Here is a 20,115-nt window from a genome sequence, read left to right on the forward strand (position 1 = left end):
AGTCTGTTTCAGAGCTGTCCCTGGGATCTCCTGCCCCAAACCATCCCTCTCCCAGCGGAGCAGCCTCGCTCTTCACAGTCCCAGGGACCCTTTTGCTTTGTAACCTCCCAGCAGCCCAATTCAGCAAAGCTTTTGGCAGTCGTCACCAGTCCCCTTTGCCTCCCACCACCCTGACGCAGCTCTTCAGCAGCCACCACCTATCCTGGGGCACATCTCACTTTAGCAGAGATGTCCCAAACCCACTCTTTGGTCAAGCAGAAGCTTGGATGTAGCCCGCTCAAAAAAAAACAAACCCAAAACCCAAACAAAACCCCAAAAAAACACATTCTTTTATAAAACAGCCACTATTTTGCAGAGAAACCAGACGTGTTTCCAAGCAACAGCTCACGTATTCGAGGCACGGCAATACAACCCCCCAACATCCACATGGCCCCGGGACCAGCTCACTGAGCCCAAATCCAACCCCTGTCCCCCGCCAGCTTCCCCCAGCCCCGGCACTCGAGCCCACGCTCACGTAAAAGCTGATCAAGCTCCAAGTGAGCCGCAGCCGGGGAAGAGAGCACCGATTGAGGAGAGGCGCTCCGGTGATTTATTTTTCCTGCCAGCTAGTTTGTCTGTCAGAGGACCTGAAATATGGCCGCCGTCAGAAGTTATTACCTGAGCTGCCCTTCTCCCTCCGCAGCATCCAGACTGCGATGCTTTTGCTTAATAGCTGTACAGGAGCTGCCTGCTCTCCTCACCGTGCCTTGCACGGACTCCTCGCGACCTCCCCGAGCTTGGTGTGGTCTGCCCAAATTCCAAGCTCTTCCCCAAGAGCCATCACAGCTCCTGGTCCGTCACCATTGATAATCTTGGCCCCGTGCAGGGGTTCTTTCCCGCTGATGCGGGAGGATCAGTGCTGCCAGGAGGATGCTGTCTGTGCCAGATGCATGAATATCCCCTACGAGCACCCATGGGTGCAACCATCAGCCTGGCAGGGAAAGTGGCATCCCAGGACAGCCAGCCTGAATGCACAGGGCAAGCTCAGCATCTGGCCATGGACGTTTGGAAGGTCTTCTCCTTGTGGATCCTCTTCCATCCCTGCTACCCAGGCACATCTCTCTTGTGCCAACAGCCCTCACCCAACAGAAGAGGCACAAGTGCCTTCTCCTGCCGAACCTCTGCCATGATGCAGCTCCAAAACCAGATAACCCTCCCCAAAGAAGAGCTAAAGCCATGGATTGCTGGCAGACTGCCTCCATCAGCACCGCTTCCACCAGCCTCATGAGTGGCTGTCATCACCCTAAGCCTTTGCTTTGAAGAGATGGACTCTCCCAAAGTCCCTTCTTCTGAAGCTCATGCAGCTACATCCATCCCATGCGCAGCTGCTCCCCAACGTATTCCTCTCTATGGGTAGAAGAGTTTACCTGCGGCTCCTGCCTGTTCCTCTCCCGGCTCCAGATGTGGCAGTGAGGAGCTGTTATTACTCAGAAGAGGCAGATAAAGGGAGAAGCCACCACGGGGAGGTGGCCCTCAAACAGGATGTTTAGAGCCGAACATCCTCCGGGCCAGTTCAAAGCGCGCTGAGTCAACCAGCTTTCACAACCTGGGACACCTCGTCTCTGCTATTAACAAAAAAAACCCCAAACAAAACAGTCTCCCAGAGTTTGCCACAAAAATCAGGACGAGCAGCCAATTCCTGTTGCCATAGCAACCATGTAGAGTCAGTTATTATGTTGGGTTTTTGGATGACTGAGGAAGGAGCCAAGAAGAGACAAGGCTGCAGCATCGCCCAACGTGGCCAGGCTCTGCTGGAAGGGCTCTGAAGTCTTTGAGCTGGGACTCCAGGTACATGATGACCCTTTTAGGGGGGGTCTGGCCTTATAAAGAGTTCCTGTAGGCAGGAGATTTTTGGGCCAGGAGCTCTCAAACCAAAGCAGAACCCTTCCTAGATCCATCTCCCAGCCCACGGTAGCCAAGAGAAGGAGAAAGATAGCCTGCCCTCCGCCAAAACATGGGCCAGCAGGACACAGCAGCCTGTTTCCATTCCTTCTTACCTATCCAACACTCGACGCTACCCAACGCCAAGCACCCCCAGACACAAACCACTACTGATCTGCTGCACATCACGTCGCCGATGGCTGCACGCCCAGAATTAGCACCTCACCAGCTGTATAGACGAGCAACATAAGTGCCTCAGGGCAAGTAAACACCACCAGCCACCCCAGCGTCCCCATCTCCCTCCAAAGCACCCAGTTGATGGTGCAGAAACACCCAGCACCACTCAGCAGCACCACCCGAGCCCCTAACTACCCGAGGACCACTAACAACCACCCAGTGCGTTGGCACCCCAGTATTTGTCCAGGTTGCAACCACACGCACATAACTCCTCGTGCAACCAAAAACTAAACCAGTGGGGCCACAGCCATGCCCAGCACTGCCAAGAGCCACACACGTGAGCCAGCACCCCAGGGAAGCCCCGAGGCTGGAATAGCACGGAAGCAAACCACCCTACACAACCCTCCCCAGGGTGATGGGATGTTTTCCAGCACAGGTATAAAAGCCACCAAGCCATAGCCAGGAGCTGTTTTATACTCATTATCTCTGTATCAGCAGTGGCAAGGAGGAGGAAGGAAGACAGGAAGGAAAACAAGAAGCTGGTGGTGGTGCTGGCACGTAGCCCTGCTTGCACGCCCATCGCTGCTCACCTCCAGCAATGCTCGGGGGCAAGACGCCTTGTAGAGGGCTGAGCACTCATGCAAAAAGGTCCTGTAACAGCAGGGAAGCCCACAGCAGCAGAAGGGCTTCCATAAACACAGCTAGCTTCACCCAAGCTAAAGCTTCAGGAGCTTCCCACCACATGAAGCCCAAGCACAGAGAGAAACACAACCCCCACAGCAGCTCTTCCTTCCAGACCTACCTCTAAAAATAATACAGCAAGAAAAACACACCTTTCCTGCTGGAAAAAAAAGAGCAGCAGCACCATCACAGACTTCTTCACAGCTCCAGTTTTCCTTTCTGAGACCGCTCCACTCTACAAACCATCACCCCGAAAGAGGCAGCTCAGCCCCGAGCTGCTTCCCAAGCAAGACGAGTCAAATCCATGGAGAAAGTGGGAAAACACAAGCTGGGAGGGCAGCAGCTGGAGGGAGAGGGGAGGAAACGAGGCTCAGCTGAAAAGAATCTGCTCAGAGGCTGAAGGTGCCTTTTTCCATGGAGCTTAAAGGGCCAAGAAGGAGAAACGTTTCCATGAAAAGGGCAACTGGTATTAAAGTACCCACCAGTCAGACAGGGGAAAAAAGTTGTAGGTGTAGGAAATGGTGGAGGAAATGGGGTTTCCAGCCTTTGAAACCTTCCCCGTGATAAAAACAAGGACAAAACTGTGCCAAGGGGTTGGGAACAGCCCCAGGAGGGGGTACCTGGAGAAAGGACGGCACCCCCCTGCCATGTCATATCACCGGGCGTGCTGAAATCACTGCAGGCACAAAGGGATGCAATTCCATTACAGTTCTTTAGCTGTAAACTGCTGAGGCACGGAGGAGTATTATGGGATTGTACCACGCACCTGCCCTCCTCTTCCTCCCAGGGAGAGATGGGGGAGGCAGATCTGTGCCTGACCCGCTACAGCCCCTCTAATTTTCTCAAGCCAAACCCTGAACTGATTTTTTTTTTGTTATTTTATTATTATTATTATTTTTCCCTTCTTTTCCTTTTTTTTTTTTTCTCAGATCTAACTGCAACATCCTCTCCCTGAAGGTTCATAATCAGCCTCGGTGCTAATGAAAAAATGTGATAATGTTTGCCTGCTTCCTTGGGGGTGGTGGGAGGCACAATCTAATTAAAGGTTTGCCAGCAGCTCGAGCTCTGCAGATGGATGCTTGTTCGGGAAGTGCAAAGTATTATTACGATGATGATGATGATGATGATGATGAATGCTAACATGGGCTTTCATAAACGGGCAAAAGAGGAGGGGAAGCAGGTGGTATAAGCATAGGCAGGGCTTGTTCTGCTGCCTACACCATCGTTTCAGCCTTACATAAATGTGGCAGCAGTAGATCCCATCACTGCCTGAGGAATGAGTGGCTCGTGGACAAACTGTGCCAGGGCACTCGATGAGGGCTTGTCTTTTTAGCTGCAGGAAGAGCTGCCTGCCAAGGTATTAATAGAACCACAGACTGGTTTGGGTTGGAAAGTACCTTGAAGATCATCTAGTTCCAACACCTCTGCCATGGACAGGGAGGCCCTCCACTACACCAGGTTGCTCAAAGCCTCATCCAACCTGGCCTTGAACACTGCCAGGGATGGGGCAGCCACAACTTCTCTGGGCAACCTGTGCCAGTGCCTCACCACCCTCAATGTAAAAAATTTCTTCCTTAGATCTAATGTAAATCCCCCCTCTTTCAGTTTAAAGCCATTGCCCCTTGTCCTGTCACTACACACCCTTGTCCAAAGCCCCTCTCCAGCATTCTTGTAGCCCCTTTAGGTACTGGAAGGTGCTGGAAGGTCTCTCCGAAGCCTTCTCTTCTCCAGGCTGTACAGCCCCAACTCTCTCAGCCTGTCCCCGTAGCAGAGGTGCTCCAGCCCTCACATCATCTTCATGGCCTCCTCTGGCCCCGCTCCAACAGCTCCGTGTCCTTCTGATGTTGGCTTATTCGGCTGCTTGGGGGGTGTTGTCTGGGTTCCTGCATAAAAGGAGGTTAGATACCAGCATTGGGACGATCAGCAGCTCCTACCTCGGACAGGCAGGTCACTGATTTCAGGAACACCAGTAGCCCCCACCCTTAAAGCCAGCTGTAGATATGGCTACAAATACAGCCCAGGCCCCTTCCAGCTGCAAGGCCAATGGGTCCAGTACAAAGTTTCAAGACACCAGCTAACAATTCCATTTACATGGTGAAATATTAAGGTTGTGTTTAAAGCAGTAGGACTGCCCTGGTATATCTATTACCTGAGAAATAAAGATGAAGATGGCTTGTGATTACCCCTCCCTGTGTAACAAACCATCTCTGGACCACTCACCATGCACCTCCAAGTCCTTGTTGGGCTACCTAAATTCTTTACAACTGTGGCTTTTAGCTATAAAACGAAAATCCTTAATTCTCAGCCAGAAATGATCACCGCCTGCATGTTCTTCCTTAATCACAGGCTGGATCTCTCTTCCTTCGCTGACCTTCATACCTCGGGAAAGAATGTGCTCCGGCGTCGGAAAACAAATTAGCGAGGGCTATAGTGACAGTCCTGGGATGTTTGTAGGAGCGGGGAGTTAATGAGGCAGACAGAAACTATTCCAGCCACCGAGCGCTGCGGAGGGGAAAAGCGTTTTCGTGGCCACGTAGTGACAAGGGACAAAGGAAACCTGGAGGTGAGAGGAGAGGGTGACTTGATTAAGAGGCGCCAAGAATTAAATCAACCTTCGAAAGCAAGGAGGGCTTTGAAAAACTTTAATCTGGGTGCCCTCGGGTGGAAATAACCTCTGGTTTTTGAGGGGACAGCGAGGAAGAGGGTGGTACAAGGTGATCGCAACCTCAGCCAGCCTGGAGCTTCGTCACCTGGTGCTGCCCTCATGTGGCTATTTAACGGGAATAACGATGTTTGGTCTGTTGGCGAAGAGAAAATCACTCTGAAACGATGCAGAAATAATCCAGACACCACGCGAGGCCTTTTCGCCGTTCGATTAAGCCGATCTCTGTCCTGCAGCGCTCCAGGTAACTCGGTTTGTCACCTTGAAAAGGAGGTTTTTTCCGTGCATCAGGAAACGCTCTTCCCGGCTCGTGTCTCCTCGTAGCACCAAGAGGAATTCACCCAGTTTAGGAGAACCATTTCCCTTGGCAGAGGGGAAAAAAAAGGATCTGCAAAACGCTCGTCGCGTTCAGCCGTTACGACTCACGCGACGTCATTGCGCCGTGTTTTATCGGACAGACGGAGATGTGCTGTATATAATTCTGTGTTATATTTGAGGTACTGTATAAAATATTGTATATAATATGAAGATGTATTGCTCTGCTGCTCAGTTCTCTTCGCACCAAACCTCTTTGCACCTCCCCGTATCCAGTCCTGCGGATAAATAAAATAATAACAATAATAATAAAAAAATAAACCAGCTCAGTGGTGGAAACAGAGGAAAGCTGGTATTCCAGGAAGGCTGGTTAATCTTTATAGCACTCTTAATAAGCAATAAAATCCAGGCTGTAGCCCCCTTAGCCTGCAAGGGGCTCTTTGCACAAGGGGAAAGACAAGCTTTGCCTTCCCTGGCTGCGGGCGCACAGTCGTGGACGCCCGGACCTGCCCGTTGCTGCTTTTCTGCTTTTTCATGCACACGAAGCCAAAAATCAGCTGCCATCCATCCCCCCTCCCTGGTTACACAGCAGCCAGAAGACTCCAGCACAGAGCATCCTTCCAGCCCCGGGGCTCTGAGACACGAACAGTTGTCATTCAGCTTGTGCTGGCGTTTATTTTTTTATATATATTTTTTTTTTTTAATTTTTTTTTTTACCGGCACATTTTCCTCCTGTCTAGGAGGTGACATTTCCAGTCGCTTTCTGCAAGAAATTAGCAGGCTAAAAACAAAGTGTGTGCCTGCTTCATCTCGCTTTCCCAGCTGAGGGGTTTGTTTTCAGGGGAAAACTGGGACGTTTTATGAATCCCTGCTGCTTAGCCGTGTAGCTTACAGCCCTTCAGGCTTTCCAGGTCTAAGGGATGGATTTGTCTAAGCTATGATTACACACTCTATAATTTATCAGACTTAAATTTAAGGATATCAGCTCAGGGAGGATTTTTATTTCACATTTATTCACTCTTTCAGCCTTTAAGTGAGCACAAAAACTATTAACAAACCCTCTTCTTTAGTTCAAAGCTTCAGTGATAAAATTTGTATTGTGCACAATCAAGCCATGACGTTGCAAATTTGACATAATTTCGCATTTAAAGCTCTTTTACTCTTCCTTCTTGGGATGATGCCTTGACACAGAGGTACATGACCTCAGCCTGAAGGTTTCCCTGACTTCAGTCATGGCAGGTCTAAGCCTCCAGATGCTTGGAGAAGTCAACTGGCCAACAGATGCCCTCCATTGCTACGGAAACACCTGTGGGAACCCACAGGACAAAATTCAGCTCATCACGCTGAGTTTTTGCACTTCATTTTGTTGCAAACAGTGCTCGTTTCAGAGCTGGTGATATTCGGGCACGGATGGAGAGCAGGTACCTCTCAACGTGCTTCCCAGCAGCACAACGGTGGCACCTCTCTTTGCTCTTCCGAAGCATAGATATTTAATTAGATTTGATTTTTCTTTTTTGCTTCTAGAAAACAGATTCTTCACATATTTGGAGGAGGAGGTTGCCCCCTCTTCACTCTTCATCAGATCCATTTAAGAAGGCGGCTCGGGAGCTCGTGCCACTCTTTTTCTGCCGGACTATGAGACCGATGTAGGGCTCTCCGCTGCCTCTCCGGCACCTCTGGATGCAGCTGCAACACACAAGCGATAAATCGCCGTTAGCAAAACCCCCCAAAATCAGTGCCACTCACCAGACTGCTCAGGGGAGCCAAGTGCCCTTGTAATGAATGCATAGAGGGGGAGAAATTATTATAAAGGTCTTAAAATAATGTTTTTTTGATGTTTGGGTTTTTTTTTTATTTCGTATAAAGTCTATTTGCTTGCATGGGTTGGACTATCCCTTCTGTAGCCCATGTCTCAGCCAGCCATGCAGCGTCCCTAAGAGGTTCCTAGGCTGCAGAAGCATCCCTGAAAGTGGGATAACGTCCCCTTCCAGCCCCCTTGGAAAAGCCACGCCGAGGACCGGCAATGTCTTCACGATAACACACTGCTGTTATTCCTCTCTATATCCTATATACTGTCAACCGCTTCAAAATCCTTGCAGGAGAGGGGACGAAGGGTCAGGCGGTCCTGGTGATGCTTTGATTTCTCAATCAAATTAAAGTTTGACTTCCAGCACCCGGTGCAGAGGGAAAAAAAGCAGTGTGAGTTCCAGGAGCGGCTTCGGGGGCTCGGATATTTGACTTCTCCGCGTTTAATGCCCGTGCCTCTTGCTGACACTCTTTTGCATTCTGTGCACTCAACAAATAACACGCACGTTTGTCACCGTGCCCTGAAACTCGTGGCAGTCAGGGGCTGCTTATTCAGCTGTGACTTTGCACTCCAGGATCGGCTGGAGTACTTCTGCGTCTCGCTCCAGATGTCCCCATCCCCGCCTGCCCACCCTGCTCCTGCCCAAGTTCATGCCCCAGCCGTACCAGTAAGCGAGAGTGTAGTTTATAGCCAGGATGGCCACCGCGGCTGCCCAGTGCCAGAAGAAGCACATGGTGAGAAACATGATGTTGCTGTGGTCCTCCTCGTCCCACATCGTACCTCCCCACGGCCGGAACAGCACGACTCCGATCTGGGTGGAACAAGCAATTTATTACTTTGGGGGGGAAATCAGTGTACTGAAGCCCTCCAGCACCTCTCTATCCATCTCAGTTATTGCCATGATCCAAGTAGCGACCGAGGAACATGAGCCTTGACCAGGACGGTGGTTTTTGCTGGGACAGTGCTGGCCTCCTTGAAGTCCAACCACACCAAGCAAGTCTGCGCCTGCAGTCTCTCTTTTTCTGTACGATATCCAAACACAACCGTCCCTCTGCATTGCAGGCTCCTAGCCATCCTTTAAAAACTCCAAATTTAGTATTTCACAAGCTCAGCCCAGATTTAATCTCGGAATAAACCGTTTGAGTCAGCGCAGCAGACCTGGGGCTGAGAAAGAGGAGAGGAACTCACGTTTCTTTTGGACAGCCTAGTTTTGGGAGCGGTTATCTCCATCTCATCTCTTTGCTTCTCCAACTACTGCCAAAGCTAGGAGCTGGCCGTGTTTTTACTCAGCCATTTTATTGCTTGGTGGGCTTTGCATCTTTCCACTAAACCAGAGGGAGTGCTGCAGGGTGCATTAGACACATTAAGCAATTAGTACTTGGTCGTTAGCTACTGCAAAACGTTGCTTGCTCACTGCAAGCGCTCGCTTTTTCGGCTCCCCCCGGAGAAGCAACAAGCCAAGCCAAACAGCTATTTCAGCAGGAGCAGCCATCAGAGATGACCTGCGATAAGTAAATTTTCATTCTGGGTTATGATCTATTTATGAAGCGAGCCCGGCATAATTATCCTTCAGAGACACACGATTGATACGTGACGTACGGCATCTTTTCCTCTTCTCCCCTCCCTCTCCCACCTCTCCCATCTCTGCTCTGCGAGAAAAGGCAGAACTCACCTGCCAGAACCACGTTCCTTGGACGATGGTGACACCGGCTCTGAACATCTCCAGGACAATGTTGTCACGGAGGAAGACCTCCAGCATGATGCTGCAGGCCCCCGAAAAGACGGCGATGAGCAGCAGGGAGTGGATATGCTGATCCAACATGGGGCGGTGAAGGACGTGGTAATAAAAGAGACAACCTGCCAAAAGATGTCCCGCGCTTAGAGTAGCACTAACACCACCACTCATGACCACAGAGCCCTGATAGAGTAAATCACCCGCCCGGTTGGTGGATTGAGACAGGTCACTGCGAAAACAAAGGACTTCACATAGCACCATCCCTCCAGGTCTCCTGGCATCCCACCATCCTGGAGGGATGAGATGCCGAGCATCGGGGAGGGAGGATCTGAGCAAGATGGGGACTAAAGCAGAGGACAATAGAAGGGTGATTTTCTTCTCGTGTTGGTGCCATCACCTCTTCAGGTCACCCACCCCTCATGGCCATGTTGCTGTGTCCTGCTTTTCTGTTGCTAAGCTTCACCGTTTTCTCGGGCACTGGAAATTATATATTTCCCTTTCTTACATATCAAACGGTACCTGTTGAGATGCCCCTGCTGCTGCTTCAAGAACCATTGGGATTGGGGAAGGGAAAATAACAGGAGCTGTGCCTTCCTTAAGGGGTTTTCTGTATAAGCAAGACCTTCATTTCTTAGTGCCTTTTCCCTGCATGACCCAAGAGGGGTCTGAAATCCTGGCTCGCGACTTCCAGGACAGCCTGAAGACAAAATGATATTCATGATGTGCTGAAGGTGGAATAAGTCACTTGAATTTGCCACGTGCGACGCAAGCAGATGAGGATGACGATGCCTGCAGTGCAATTAATGGCTCTCGGGGGGGAACGCGGGGCACGCGAACAGCTCCGTAGATGTAAGATAAATGCAGCATCCACCAGCCATTTATCATAATGAGGAAACTCAGCCCGCTGCTTTGTACTGCTGTCACCCCAGAAATCCCAAACCAGGCAAAGCCAGGACCTATGGATGCCTGTATTTCCCATCCTGCTGCAGACCGTCCTTCAATAATACATCACCTACAACGTGTCCTATCTTCCAGGGCATTCAGAGCAATATCTCAGTCTGGCAAATTTTGGTCCCTCTCTGACTCCCCCTCCAACATCCCTCCCCGAATTAAGCACCACCTTCTGCTGACCTTCAACGAACACAGCGATGGACATCATGAGGCGGTCCAGCCCCTGCGGCACCACCTGGGAGATGCAGGTGAAGACATCCACCACGCCGGAGAGGCCGTAGAAGAGGTACATGGTGGTGTGCTGCCAGTTCATCAGCTTCACCCAGTCGCGGTTCTCCCCGCTGTAGAGGTACAAATGTGGACCGTCCGGGACGAACTGCTCTGCCAACATCCCTGCACGGACATGTAAGATCACGCCATTTCTGATGGTTTCTATGCAATGATGGTTGATGCTACTGTTCTGAATCAACAGCTGATGGTTTTGTGGTAGGGAGAAAGGACTGGATATAAACATCAGGCCTACATTAATGTAAGCTCAGGTTTGGGAAGGCGTACAAGACTTGGTCTTTTCACACCAAACTCTATTAGAGATTAAGACAAGATGACTTTTGACAAGGGTGTGTAGTGACAGGACACAGGGCAATGGCTTTAAACTGAAAGAGGGGAGATTTCGACTAGATCTAAGGAAGAAATTTTTCACAATGAGGGTGGGGAAGCACCGACACAGGTTGCCCAGAGAAGTTGTCGCTGCCCCATCCCTGGCAGTGTTCAAAAATACAACCCTTACCTATTAGAGCAAAGACGATTTTGATTCCTCCTTCAATGGCATCCACGCGCTGGAAAAACCACGTTCTGTGGGATTTCTTATTTAGTTTCTGGCTGAGATACAGCAGTGGGTATTTCAGAGACCACCAGAGCCCGAAGAAGAGGAAAAAACTGCCTGGAAGTGCATGACCTTTGAAGTTTGCCATCCTGGCAATGTCCTCCGACTACAAGGCAAAGAAAAGCAATGTCATTATACAACTTACGATAGTTATTTGGCATATGCTGGAAAACAAAAAAGGATTTTCTTTTCAGGAAGGACTGGAAATGGCTTGGCCAGGCACATGGGAATAGGAAGGAGCACTGGGAAACCCTCTGACGCTAAGAGGTGAGAACATCAGGGACCTCTCTGAGGTCCTTGCCCCTAGATTAGGAAATACCCAAAAAAGCCAGAGCCCAGACTGGTTTAGCAGAGGCCCCGTATCTGCTACAATCTCTGACACATCCCAGCCTGAACTTTGCATCCCCTGGGATCCCTCCCAGCAGTAGCTCTTGCTTTTCCTACTCTTCTGCTGCTGCGGACCAGGGCAAGGTGGGTTTTTCAGGACCAAGCAGGAGAGAAAATAGACAGGGAAAAGAGTAAGGTCTAGGGGTAAACATCAAGTGGGTTTCTTGAGCTCCTCCAACAGCCACAGAAGTGGTATGCTATGTCCAAAAAAGTTTTAAACTCCTGGAATTTTTTCAGCCCATGCAAGATGAAAAAAATCCCCACCCAACATCTATTTTGCAAAGCCGAAGTGTTTTGTTAAAAATATAGCTTCAAAAATACCCCCAAAGCTGCTGGAAACAAAAAGTTTTGGTTCTGGGCAAAGAAACCAACTCACTCCCTGCATCATTTGCCTCCTCCCACCCGTTCTCTCTCCGGAGCATCACTAAGCCGGGATTTGCACCGCACGGAGCCCGGAGATCCCAGCCGAGCTGCTCAAGCCTCCGTGCCGGAGCACACGCGCACACGGTTAGGAGGAGAGCCGGGGGACCCGTTTCCTAGGAGAATTACAGCAATTAAACCCCAGCCAGCTCCTGTTTGCCGTTTGCTGGTTTCCTTAATTAGGTGGAGAAGCGATTAGCTCTTTGATGTGGGCTCGAGCATATGGTTGGGGTGCCTGCCTTGGCCCGACGGCGGGGCGGTTGTGTCAGGCTGGTCAATTAGGATTTTTTTAATTGATAGCAAAGGCTGTGCTGCTGGCACCCAGGCCGTCCTCCTCCCTTTAGTAACGCTCCTCTCCGCGCTTAACGCCGGGCACAAACCGGCGTGGGTGCCATCCATCCACATAGCAAGGGGCCGTGGAGGTTGGCGCTGGACCTGACCTCCCCATCCCATCGCCCACGACCCCGTTATGCTTAAACCACCTTCCCCAGCTGCATTTTGGGCTTTAGTTCCTGCTCACTGGAAATATAAACCCAAAAATGCCCTTTTTCTGCTGCTGCCTGCCTTCTGCGGAAAGGTTGGGCGTGAGGTTGAGCGTGGCTTGCTGCTGCCAGCCTTTGAGAGAGGACAGTGCTTTCTTTGGCTTTATAAATATCTGATTTCAGGTCGGTTTGTCCCAGGAACTCCTTGTTTTGCCCCATAAAGTCCATGTCCCCGGAGCTCAGCTGGGTGCAGATACCATCTCCCAGAAGCAGCTGCCCCAGGGCTGGAAAATCCGTTGGGTTAGCTCAGCCCTGCAGCTTCGATTCAGACTGGTTTAACCAAACCAGCTAATCCAACACCTCCAGGTAAGCAAACATTGCCTCCTCGTGCAAACACCTCCCCGGCGCGTGCAGCTACGTGCACAGAGCTGATTTACTTGCAGCTTGCACCAGCCTGGTCCCACGGTCCTGCCTTCCCCAAACACCTACGAGTTGCCGTGGTGGGTTTCATGCAAAGAAATTTAGGAGGGGGTTTAATCCGAGGGTGGAAAAGCTGCGTGTGGGAATATTGTTTTCGATGGTCTGGGCCAGCAGCTTTGCAGGCAGCGAAGGCTCTGCCTTATTTCATGACTTAAAAGGAGAGATTTATTGGCAGTGGGTGCATTGGGTGATTAAACCCAAAATCAAAGCCAGACGCTGTTTACCAGCAATGCCAGCACAGCCCAGTGGGTTAGTACAGTGCTGAAGAGGCTTTAGTCCTTTGAAAGAGCCAACCAGGGAATCAGAGCATCCACCTGTATCCCTGCAATCACGTGAGCAGCATCCCTGAGCCAGGGAGATGGCTGAAAAACCTGTGTTTTCTTGGTGGGCAGAGCATCCCATCGCATCTCCACAGGAGATGGATGCCGTCAGAATGGGATGACCCAAAGGATACACTGATGGAGCAAAGTGGGGAAACTTGGAGGTCACTTAAATGGAATATATGTAACCTGGCTGGCTGGCACGTCCACCAGTGCTCACGTGTGCTGGGGTGAGCTCTGCAGGGCAACAGGGATCATTTTTGGGGTCGCTGCCACCTGCACCAGCCCGATCGCTCGCTAGCAGGAAGCAGGGTGGCTTATCTGGGACGTGTGACGAGCAAAACTGTTTCTCCTGCTTCTCTTCCTCCTCTGAAAACATGCAAAAGGTGAGCACAGGGGGGAAAAAAAGGAACAAACACAAAACCAATTATGTTTTCAACTGTGAGTGCCCCGGAGCAAACAGCTCCTGTTTATCCCTACAGCTCCAAACACAGTGAGACTTTTCCAGCCATCAACCACACACGGGAACAGAAAAAGCTGGAGGTCTGGCTCATGTTGGGGTTGGCAGCAACAACCACCACTACAGGGCATCCCTGCCAAGCGTGACTTTGCCCCATTTCTTCGTCATCCAACCTCCTGCGTCCTCACTGGCTGGTAATTAACGCCCTTTGCCCCCTGTTTATTACGACGCCGTGTGCACGCGCCGGCTTAATGATTTACACTTTCATCTGCTCTTATCACATCCCAAAGGAGCTGGTTTCTTCTTGGTTTATTACTAATGCACCCAACCACCCAGGCTGACATCTGGAGCAGGAGGAGGATGGCAAGGAGCCTGACTAGGCTTTACCTCCTCCTCTCCCCATACCCTGGCAGCCACAGATAATCTCTTTTCAGCCAAACCTTGGGCCCTTGGAGTTTTCCAAAGGTCTCGTTCACTTTACCCTTTTTTTTTTTTTTTCTGTGAAGGTTTTATTAGTTGATCGATAATGACTCGGTCAGGGCATCACTTCCATTTTCCCCAGGTTGGAAATTACAGTTTAAAGTTCGCTGTGGGAAAGGGCTCGCAGCCATCACCCCTGCAATTAACTCTGCCCTTCGACCTCTCCAAATCGGGTGGCTCAGACACACCAGAGCTGGTTTGCTCCCCGTGGGACCTGCTGCCTGGCTCTCAGAGTGTCTGCAGGTGACAGGGATGGTCCCCGGGGAAAGGCTGACTCAGTGAAGAGAAGAAATATTTTGCCTTGCAAAAACAAAGGCTGAGCTCAGGCTGAGCTCAGGAACGCCACTGAGGTGTATATCTGGAAACAACGAAGCTATTTCCAGCCCTCTCGAGGTGGTTTGGGTCTCCTCAGGCTGCATCTGAGACTGCAGGAAAGCATCAAACTGAGACCTAAAGACTGCGAGCAGCTGAGGTGCTTTGGACAAAAAAAGCATCCTCCATCAGCCCAATTCCTACCCCGCATGCTCTCCACGTGCACCACATCTTCTGCCGAATACAGCGTAACCCCACAGCCCAAATACTCTGCCTGGGATGGTGGGAGGGAAGCCAGTGGCCCACCGATGGGGTGGCTGGAGGAGAAGACACAGAGGTGAGATAACTGTGCCTCTGTGGACAGAATGTTTCTGGAGAAGACGTCCAAGAGAAGCCAGGAGAGGCATCTCCTATGAATAGAAGCTCTCCTGCTGCCCGCTGCCTCACTCCATCACCAGCACTGCCTTACTCGTCTGCAGAGGCACTTCTAACCATGGCAGTGCTTCCATTAGCTCCCCAAGGAGCTGGATCCCTAATGCATTAGTGTCAGACTAAAACCCCACTCTGGACCATTTCATCCCATTATTGTCATTTTTTCTCCTGTCTCTGCCTCCATCCGCACTGGAGGACGGTGACACTGAGCAATCACGTTGCTTGTTACTGAAACTCGCGTGCCCAGCCGCATCTGCAGAACCAGGAAAGCAACTTTTCCGCCTCTAAAGGATCCTTAGGGGTTAAAAATCATCATCATTCTTGGAACCTATTAGGCCCAATGGCTGGGGGAATATCTGAAGGACCATCAGGCGCTGCAGGAGTTTGTGCAACGGCTGCTGATAGACACGCGGGATAGACGGAGCGAAGCTGAAAACAATGGAAAAATCCAACATGGAAGTTCAAACCAGGATGAAAGCTTCCCATCAGAGATGCTGGACCTCAGGTCTATTTACTAGACACAATGGACCCAGCTGAGAAGAGGCACTGGGACGGGGAGAGAGACCAAAAAGCTGGTGATGGAGAGGTTATACTATGGGGATGTATGAAGAGCATTCGTATATGCTACTCCTCCTCCTTACATCGCCTCTTTTTGCCTTCTGTTTTCCAAGTCCCTGCTTTGGACTCTCCATCCCCACCCCTGCGCTGAGCCTCGCCAGCAGGGGAAGCAGCAAGAAGCAGCTCCGAGTTACAGCCCAGCAGAGAAAGCTGAGAAATAAAACAAATTAGCCAAAGTCATCTTAATTACAGGGGCTCGGAGCGGGCGCTTTGTCATCCTTTTGCTTCTCTTTACGACCTGCATTTGTTTATTTGTGGTCCAAAGGCAGCGAGGTCTGACTTTAAAAATGATCTGGTTTGGGAAATGCAAGTTACCATCTCAAAAGCCATTTTTCTTGGCCTCTGGGCGATGCCTAAGCGATTAAAGTGCTTTTTGAAGGCGGTGGTTGCCATGGGACTCAGTGAGCCAAGGTCTGTGCACCAAACTGCCTCCCCAGCTCCGCGATGTGCCATGACAGAGTAGCCCTCACTCCACCAACCCCTCCTACTTCACAAGTACTGGCACAAAATGAGGACTCCAAAACAGTGTTACTGACGCTGGCAATGCAGCAAAAATCGGTAGTTTCCAAAGATAAGATGATTGCTTGTCCTAAAATCACAGAATCGCAGGATGGTTTGGGTTGAAAGGGACCTCAAAGATCACCTAGTTCCAACCCCCTGCCATGGGCAGGGACACCTTCCACTACACCAGGTTGCCCAAAGCCTCATCCAACCTGGTCTTGAACACTGCCAAGGATGTGTTCAAGACCAGGTGCCAGTGCCTCATCCAACCTGTGCCAGTGCCTCACCACCCTCAGAGGGAAGAATTTCTTCCTTAGATTTCATTGAAATCTCCCCTCTTCCAGTTTAAAGCCATTGCCCCGTGTCCTGTCACTACACGCCCGTGTCCAAAGCCCCTCTCCAGCTTTCTTGTAGCCCCTTTAGGTACTGGAAGGTCTCCCCGGAGCCTTCTCTTCTCCAGGCTGAACAGCCCCAACTCTCTCAGCCTGTCTCCATAGCAGAGGTGCTCCAGCCCTCACATCATCTCCGTGGCCTCCTCTGGCCCCGCTCCAACAGCTCCATGTCCTTCTGATGTTGGGGACCCCAGAGCTGAATGCAGCACTGCAGGGGGGTCTCAGGAGAGCAGAGCAGAGGGGCAGAATCCCCTCCCTTGACCTGCTGGCTACTCTGCTTTGGATGCAGCCCAGGACACGGTTGACTGTTCAAGATGAGCTACTAAAGAAACCGTTTCTGTTGCAATATACCCCAAATACACCCAGTTATTCAGCTTAAACACATACACCCAAGCTGTCGAGAGGCACCTCAATGTCTTAGATAGCTGTGGCTGCCCGACACTGACCTCTGCCAGCCTTGGCAACTGCACCCTGGGCTGCAAAAGCGAGATGTTAGGAGTTGTTTGACAACAAGTTGGTAGGAAGAAGGGAAAAACCCTTCCCCAGCAGTGCCCTGCCCAGGGACGCACCGTCCCTCGAGCCCACTAGTCCCCAGGACTCTGGTTTTCCTCCTGACCTACACATTTCAGGGCACTAAAAGAGACTTTTCCAGGCAATCCTGCAAGGAGAGGAGGGTGGGGAGAGAGTTTCTGGTTCGCTGCACGTAGCAACGATTTCGGCGTAGCTGTTAGGCAGAGCTTCTGCGTTTAACTGGGCTGGGGAGCAGGGCAGGGAGCAGGAGAAGGCTTCTTGCAGGCTGCCCAGCAAGGGGCTCAGGGGATTTGGGGGGGGACCCCTTGCCCCGAGGCTGCCCGGCTCTCGGGCCGCACAGACCGTGTTTATTTTTCAACTTCCTCCTTGGAAAAACGTCGCTGCCCGCCTGCCCCATCACGTCCCACTGCCGCGTCCCAGCCCAGCAGGGACAGCACCAAACCCTCCTCTGCCCCCCGTCCCGCCGGGACCCACAGGGTGGTGGGACACCCCGATGGGTTGAGGAGAGCAGAGTCCACGCCCCCTGCCCTGTCCTCCCCTACTTTGCTTTCCCAAGGGGAGTGGGGCTGGGATCACCCACTCCAATCCTTCTCCTCCCTCCCGATGAGGCTGGTTCAGATACCAAATTTAGGGATCCCCCCACCCCAAAGGGTGAGCAGGTGGGGTCCATTCCCCTCCCAGCTACCAGAGGTGAATCCCACAGCTCAGAGGGACCTTCCACCCTCTTCCTCAGCCCCTCCCCAACACGAAGCCCCCTCCTTACGCCAGCCCCAGCCAACGGAGCCTTACCTGCCCTGGCGATCCCAGTAATCCCAGTGATCCTGCTGCCGCACCTGCGCCCAGGTGAGCCGTGCTCCTCCCCTGCCTGCAGCACTTGCCTCCTTCCTGCCTGCAGCACCTGCCTCCTCCCTGCCAGCCCCAGCCACCCAAATCCCAGCCGGAGAGGGAAGATGGCCCAGGACCCATTAAAAAAAAAGAAACATCATTGGGCAGTTTTCTCCCCCAAAACTCATCTGAGACTTCCTAACTTGAAAAACTGGCTGTCTCAAGGTTTTTTTTTCCCCAAAAAAATCTTTCTTTTCATTGCAAGGATTAAACTTCCTCCTATCAGATTCTGCCATTGCCCACCTCGTGCGGGATCAGGGGGGCTGCCTGGGGCGTTACCCCCCAACCCCGAGTCCCCGCACCCCTCAGCACAACCCCTGCCATGACCCACTGCAGAACAGATTAATTTCTTTAAAGCCTTTCGTTTTCCGTTGCTTCCCGGGGCGTGATGGATGCTCCTCCGGGGATCCCCGCTCATAACCCATATTTCAACTCGGAACGCAATTTTCCGACCAGGCCTCCTATAAAATGTAGTTTATTCTTAATAAGACTTTCCACTTTCATCTCCAGCCCTGCAAGTGCTTTACAAATGTTAAATAATTAACCCCCACGACACCCTGGGGAGAGAGGGAAGCGTTATTATCGCTGTTTGTAAGGGAAGCACTGGCAGAGCCAGAGCCCTGGGTTTAACTGGCTTTTACGGAGCGGCGCAGGTTACTTCCATCACCGACAGCAAATACACCTGCCGTGGGGAATTTGCAGTGAGAAAGCTGAATTTTAATATTTTAAACGTATCCACCTTGCTTTATAAATGACTTCGTGGTTGTAAGAGCTGTCTGGCAACCCCCTGCCTTTTTTTTTTTTTAAATTATTTTGATTTATTAAAATCAAATCTATTCCCTCACCCCGTCCTGCCGTGTTGCTTAAAGAGGTGACTTCTTGTAAAAATAATTCACCATGAATTCATCTTTTCTCACCTCTTGGAGACGTGGGTGCTGCTGGAAGGGGGGAAGCGTCCCACTGGCATCCTCTCGCCACTGATTCTATCGGTGGTGGGGTTGGATGCCCAAACCCCCGTGTGGTTTTTCAGGTGGGTTGATTCAAACTTTCCAGAGGCAAAAGCCAAGCTGTAGGCATTTCTTTTCTCTGTTAGACAGTTCCTCCATTAAATTGTTCCATGAACACTCTAAGAGCCTGCTGCCATTTTAATACTCGTCCCTCAAGCTCTGGAATAAATCAGAATAAATTAGGGTGCTGCAGGCACATGGGAGGATTTAACCCCTCCCCGAAAAACCCTCCACCAGAAACTGAGATTGAGAAATAAATGGGAGAAAAATAAGTGATGAGATGGAAACATGAAGAATTATTCAGCTGGGGAGTTGCTGTCTCTGTGCAACCTCATGAAGAAAATCAGAAAATGTCCAAAAACGCAACTGAAGCACCATAAATGCTTGTTAGTGATGGAGTTGCTCGACCTGGTCCCTGAATCCCACGGCTCCTCTCATCTCGAAAGGCTGAGTTTAGCTAAAAACCTAAACCTTTAGCTAAAAACCTAAACCTTTAGCTAAACCTGACTCAGGAATGGAAATTCGTCCCCACCAAAGCCTCTGCTGCGTCACGTTGGTGTTTCTTGGCTACCAGGAAATTTGCACCTTCAAATATTTGCAGAATGAAACCACGGGGTTTGGGGGGGGTGGATCTGACTATGAGGAAACAAATAACCTTTACCTGGGTATTTATTGCAGTAAAGATCATCCCTGAGCTGGAGGGTTAAACAGAATCTGAACTCAGCAAAACTTCTCATTTCCACATGATCCAGAGCAACCATTTCCCAACAGAACACATTAAAAAAAGTAATCTCTAATCTATAACTATATTTTCAGTGGGGCTCAGCCACCACTTAAAACCCTCATAGTTCCTTAAACAGCTTTGAAATGACATGTAAAGACTATAACTTATCTGACCTATGTCCAGATTTTGGCCACTGGGCTACCACTGAAGGTGGGACTCCTGGTCACCACGCTGCACCACACACCCAGCCAAAAAAATACCTTGATTAGCAGGTTTTTTACATCTTACTGCTTTCACAGGAAATCAGCCCTGGAAAAAAAAAATCACAAATCCTGTTCTAGGAATTTTTGAGGGTTCAAAAGGCTCTTTTACGTCCTGCCCATCTCTCATGTCCCACCTCTCCATGTCTGTTTTCTCCCTGCCTGTCCCCCACAGGATCGCAGCCCTTAAACATATCCATAGGGCCTCTGACAGCAAACAGCAGCCTGCCAGTCTCTTTACATCAACAGACAAATCTGCAGGGAGTAAGCAGGAAAACAGGAGTTTGCTGCTC

The 20,115-nt window shown here is 50.8% G+C and overlaps 1 protein-coding gene across 1 annotated transcript; it reads right to left on the minus strand.

Annotated features, from left to right (window-relative positions):
• Positions 1–7,323: 7,323 nt before the first annotated feature.
• LOC104384517 (transmembrane protein 45B) lies at positions 7,324–13,302 on the minus strand. Its single transcript, XM_086627008.1, has 6 exons — positions 13,248–13,302; positions 11,036–11,239; positions 10,429–10,641; positions 9,235–9,419; positions 8,228–8,373; positions 7,324–7,441 (listed from the first exon to the last, which is right to left on the minus strand). The coding sequence occupies exons 1-6, from the start codon at positions 13,300–13,302 to the stop codon at positions 7,324–7,326; spliced, it is 921 nt and encodes a 306-aa protein (XP_086483134.1).
• Between the last annotated feature and the right edge of the window lie 6,813 nt (positions 13,303–20,115).

This window comes from Tauraco erythrolophus, chromosome 26 (assembly GCF_009769465.1).
Source record: "Tauraco erythrolophus isolate bTauEry1 chromosome 26, bTauEry1.pri, whole genome shotgun sequence".
NCBI lineage: Eukaryota > Metazoa > Chordata > Aves > Musophagiformes > Musophagidae > Tauraco > Tauraco erythrolophus.

Coding starts and splice junctions, on each gene's coding strand:
- LOC104384517 (XM_086627008.1), bottom strand. CDS start 13,302: ATGGGATGCTCTGCCCACCAAGAAAACACAGGTTTTTCAGCCATCTCC. Junction 10,642..11,035: donor AATCGTCTTTGCTCTAATAG/GTAAGGGTTGTA, acceptor ATGTCCGTGCAG/GGATGTTGGCAGAGCAGTTC. Junction 9,420..10,428: donor CATCGCTGTGTTCGTTGAAG/GTCAGCAGAAGG, acceptor ATCTTTTGGCAG/GTTGTCTCTTTTATTACCAC.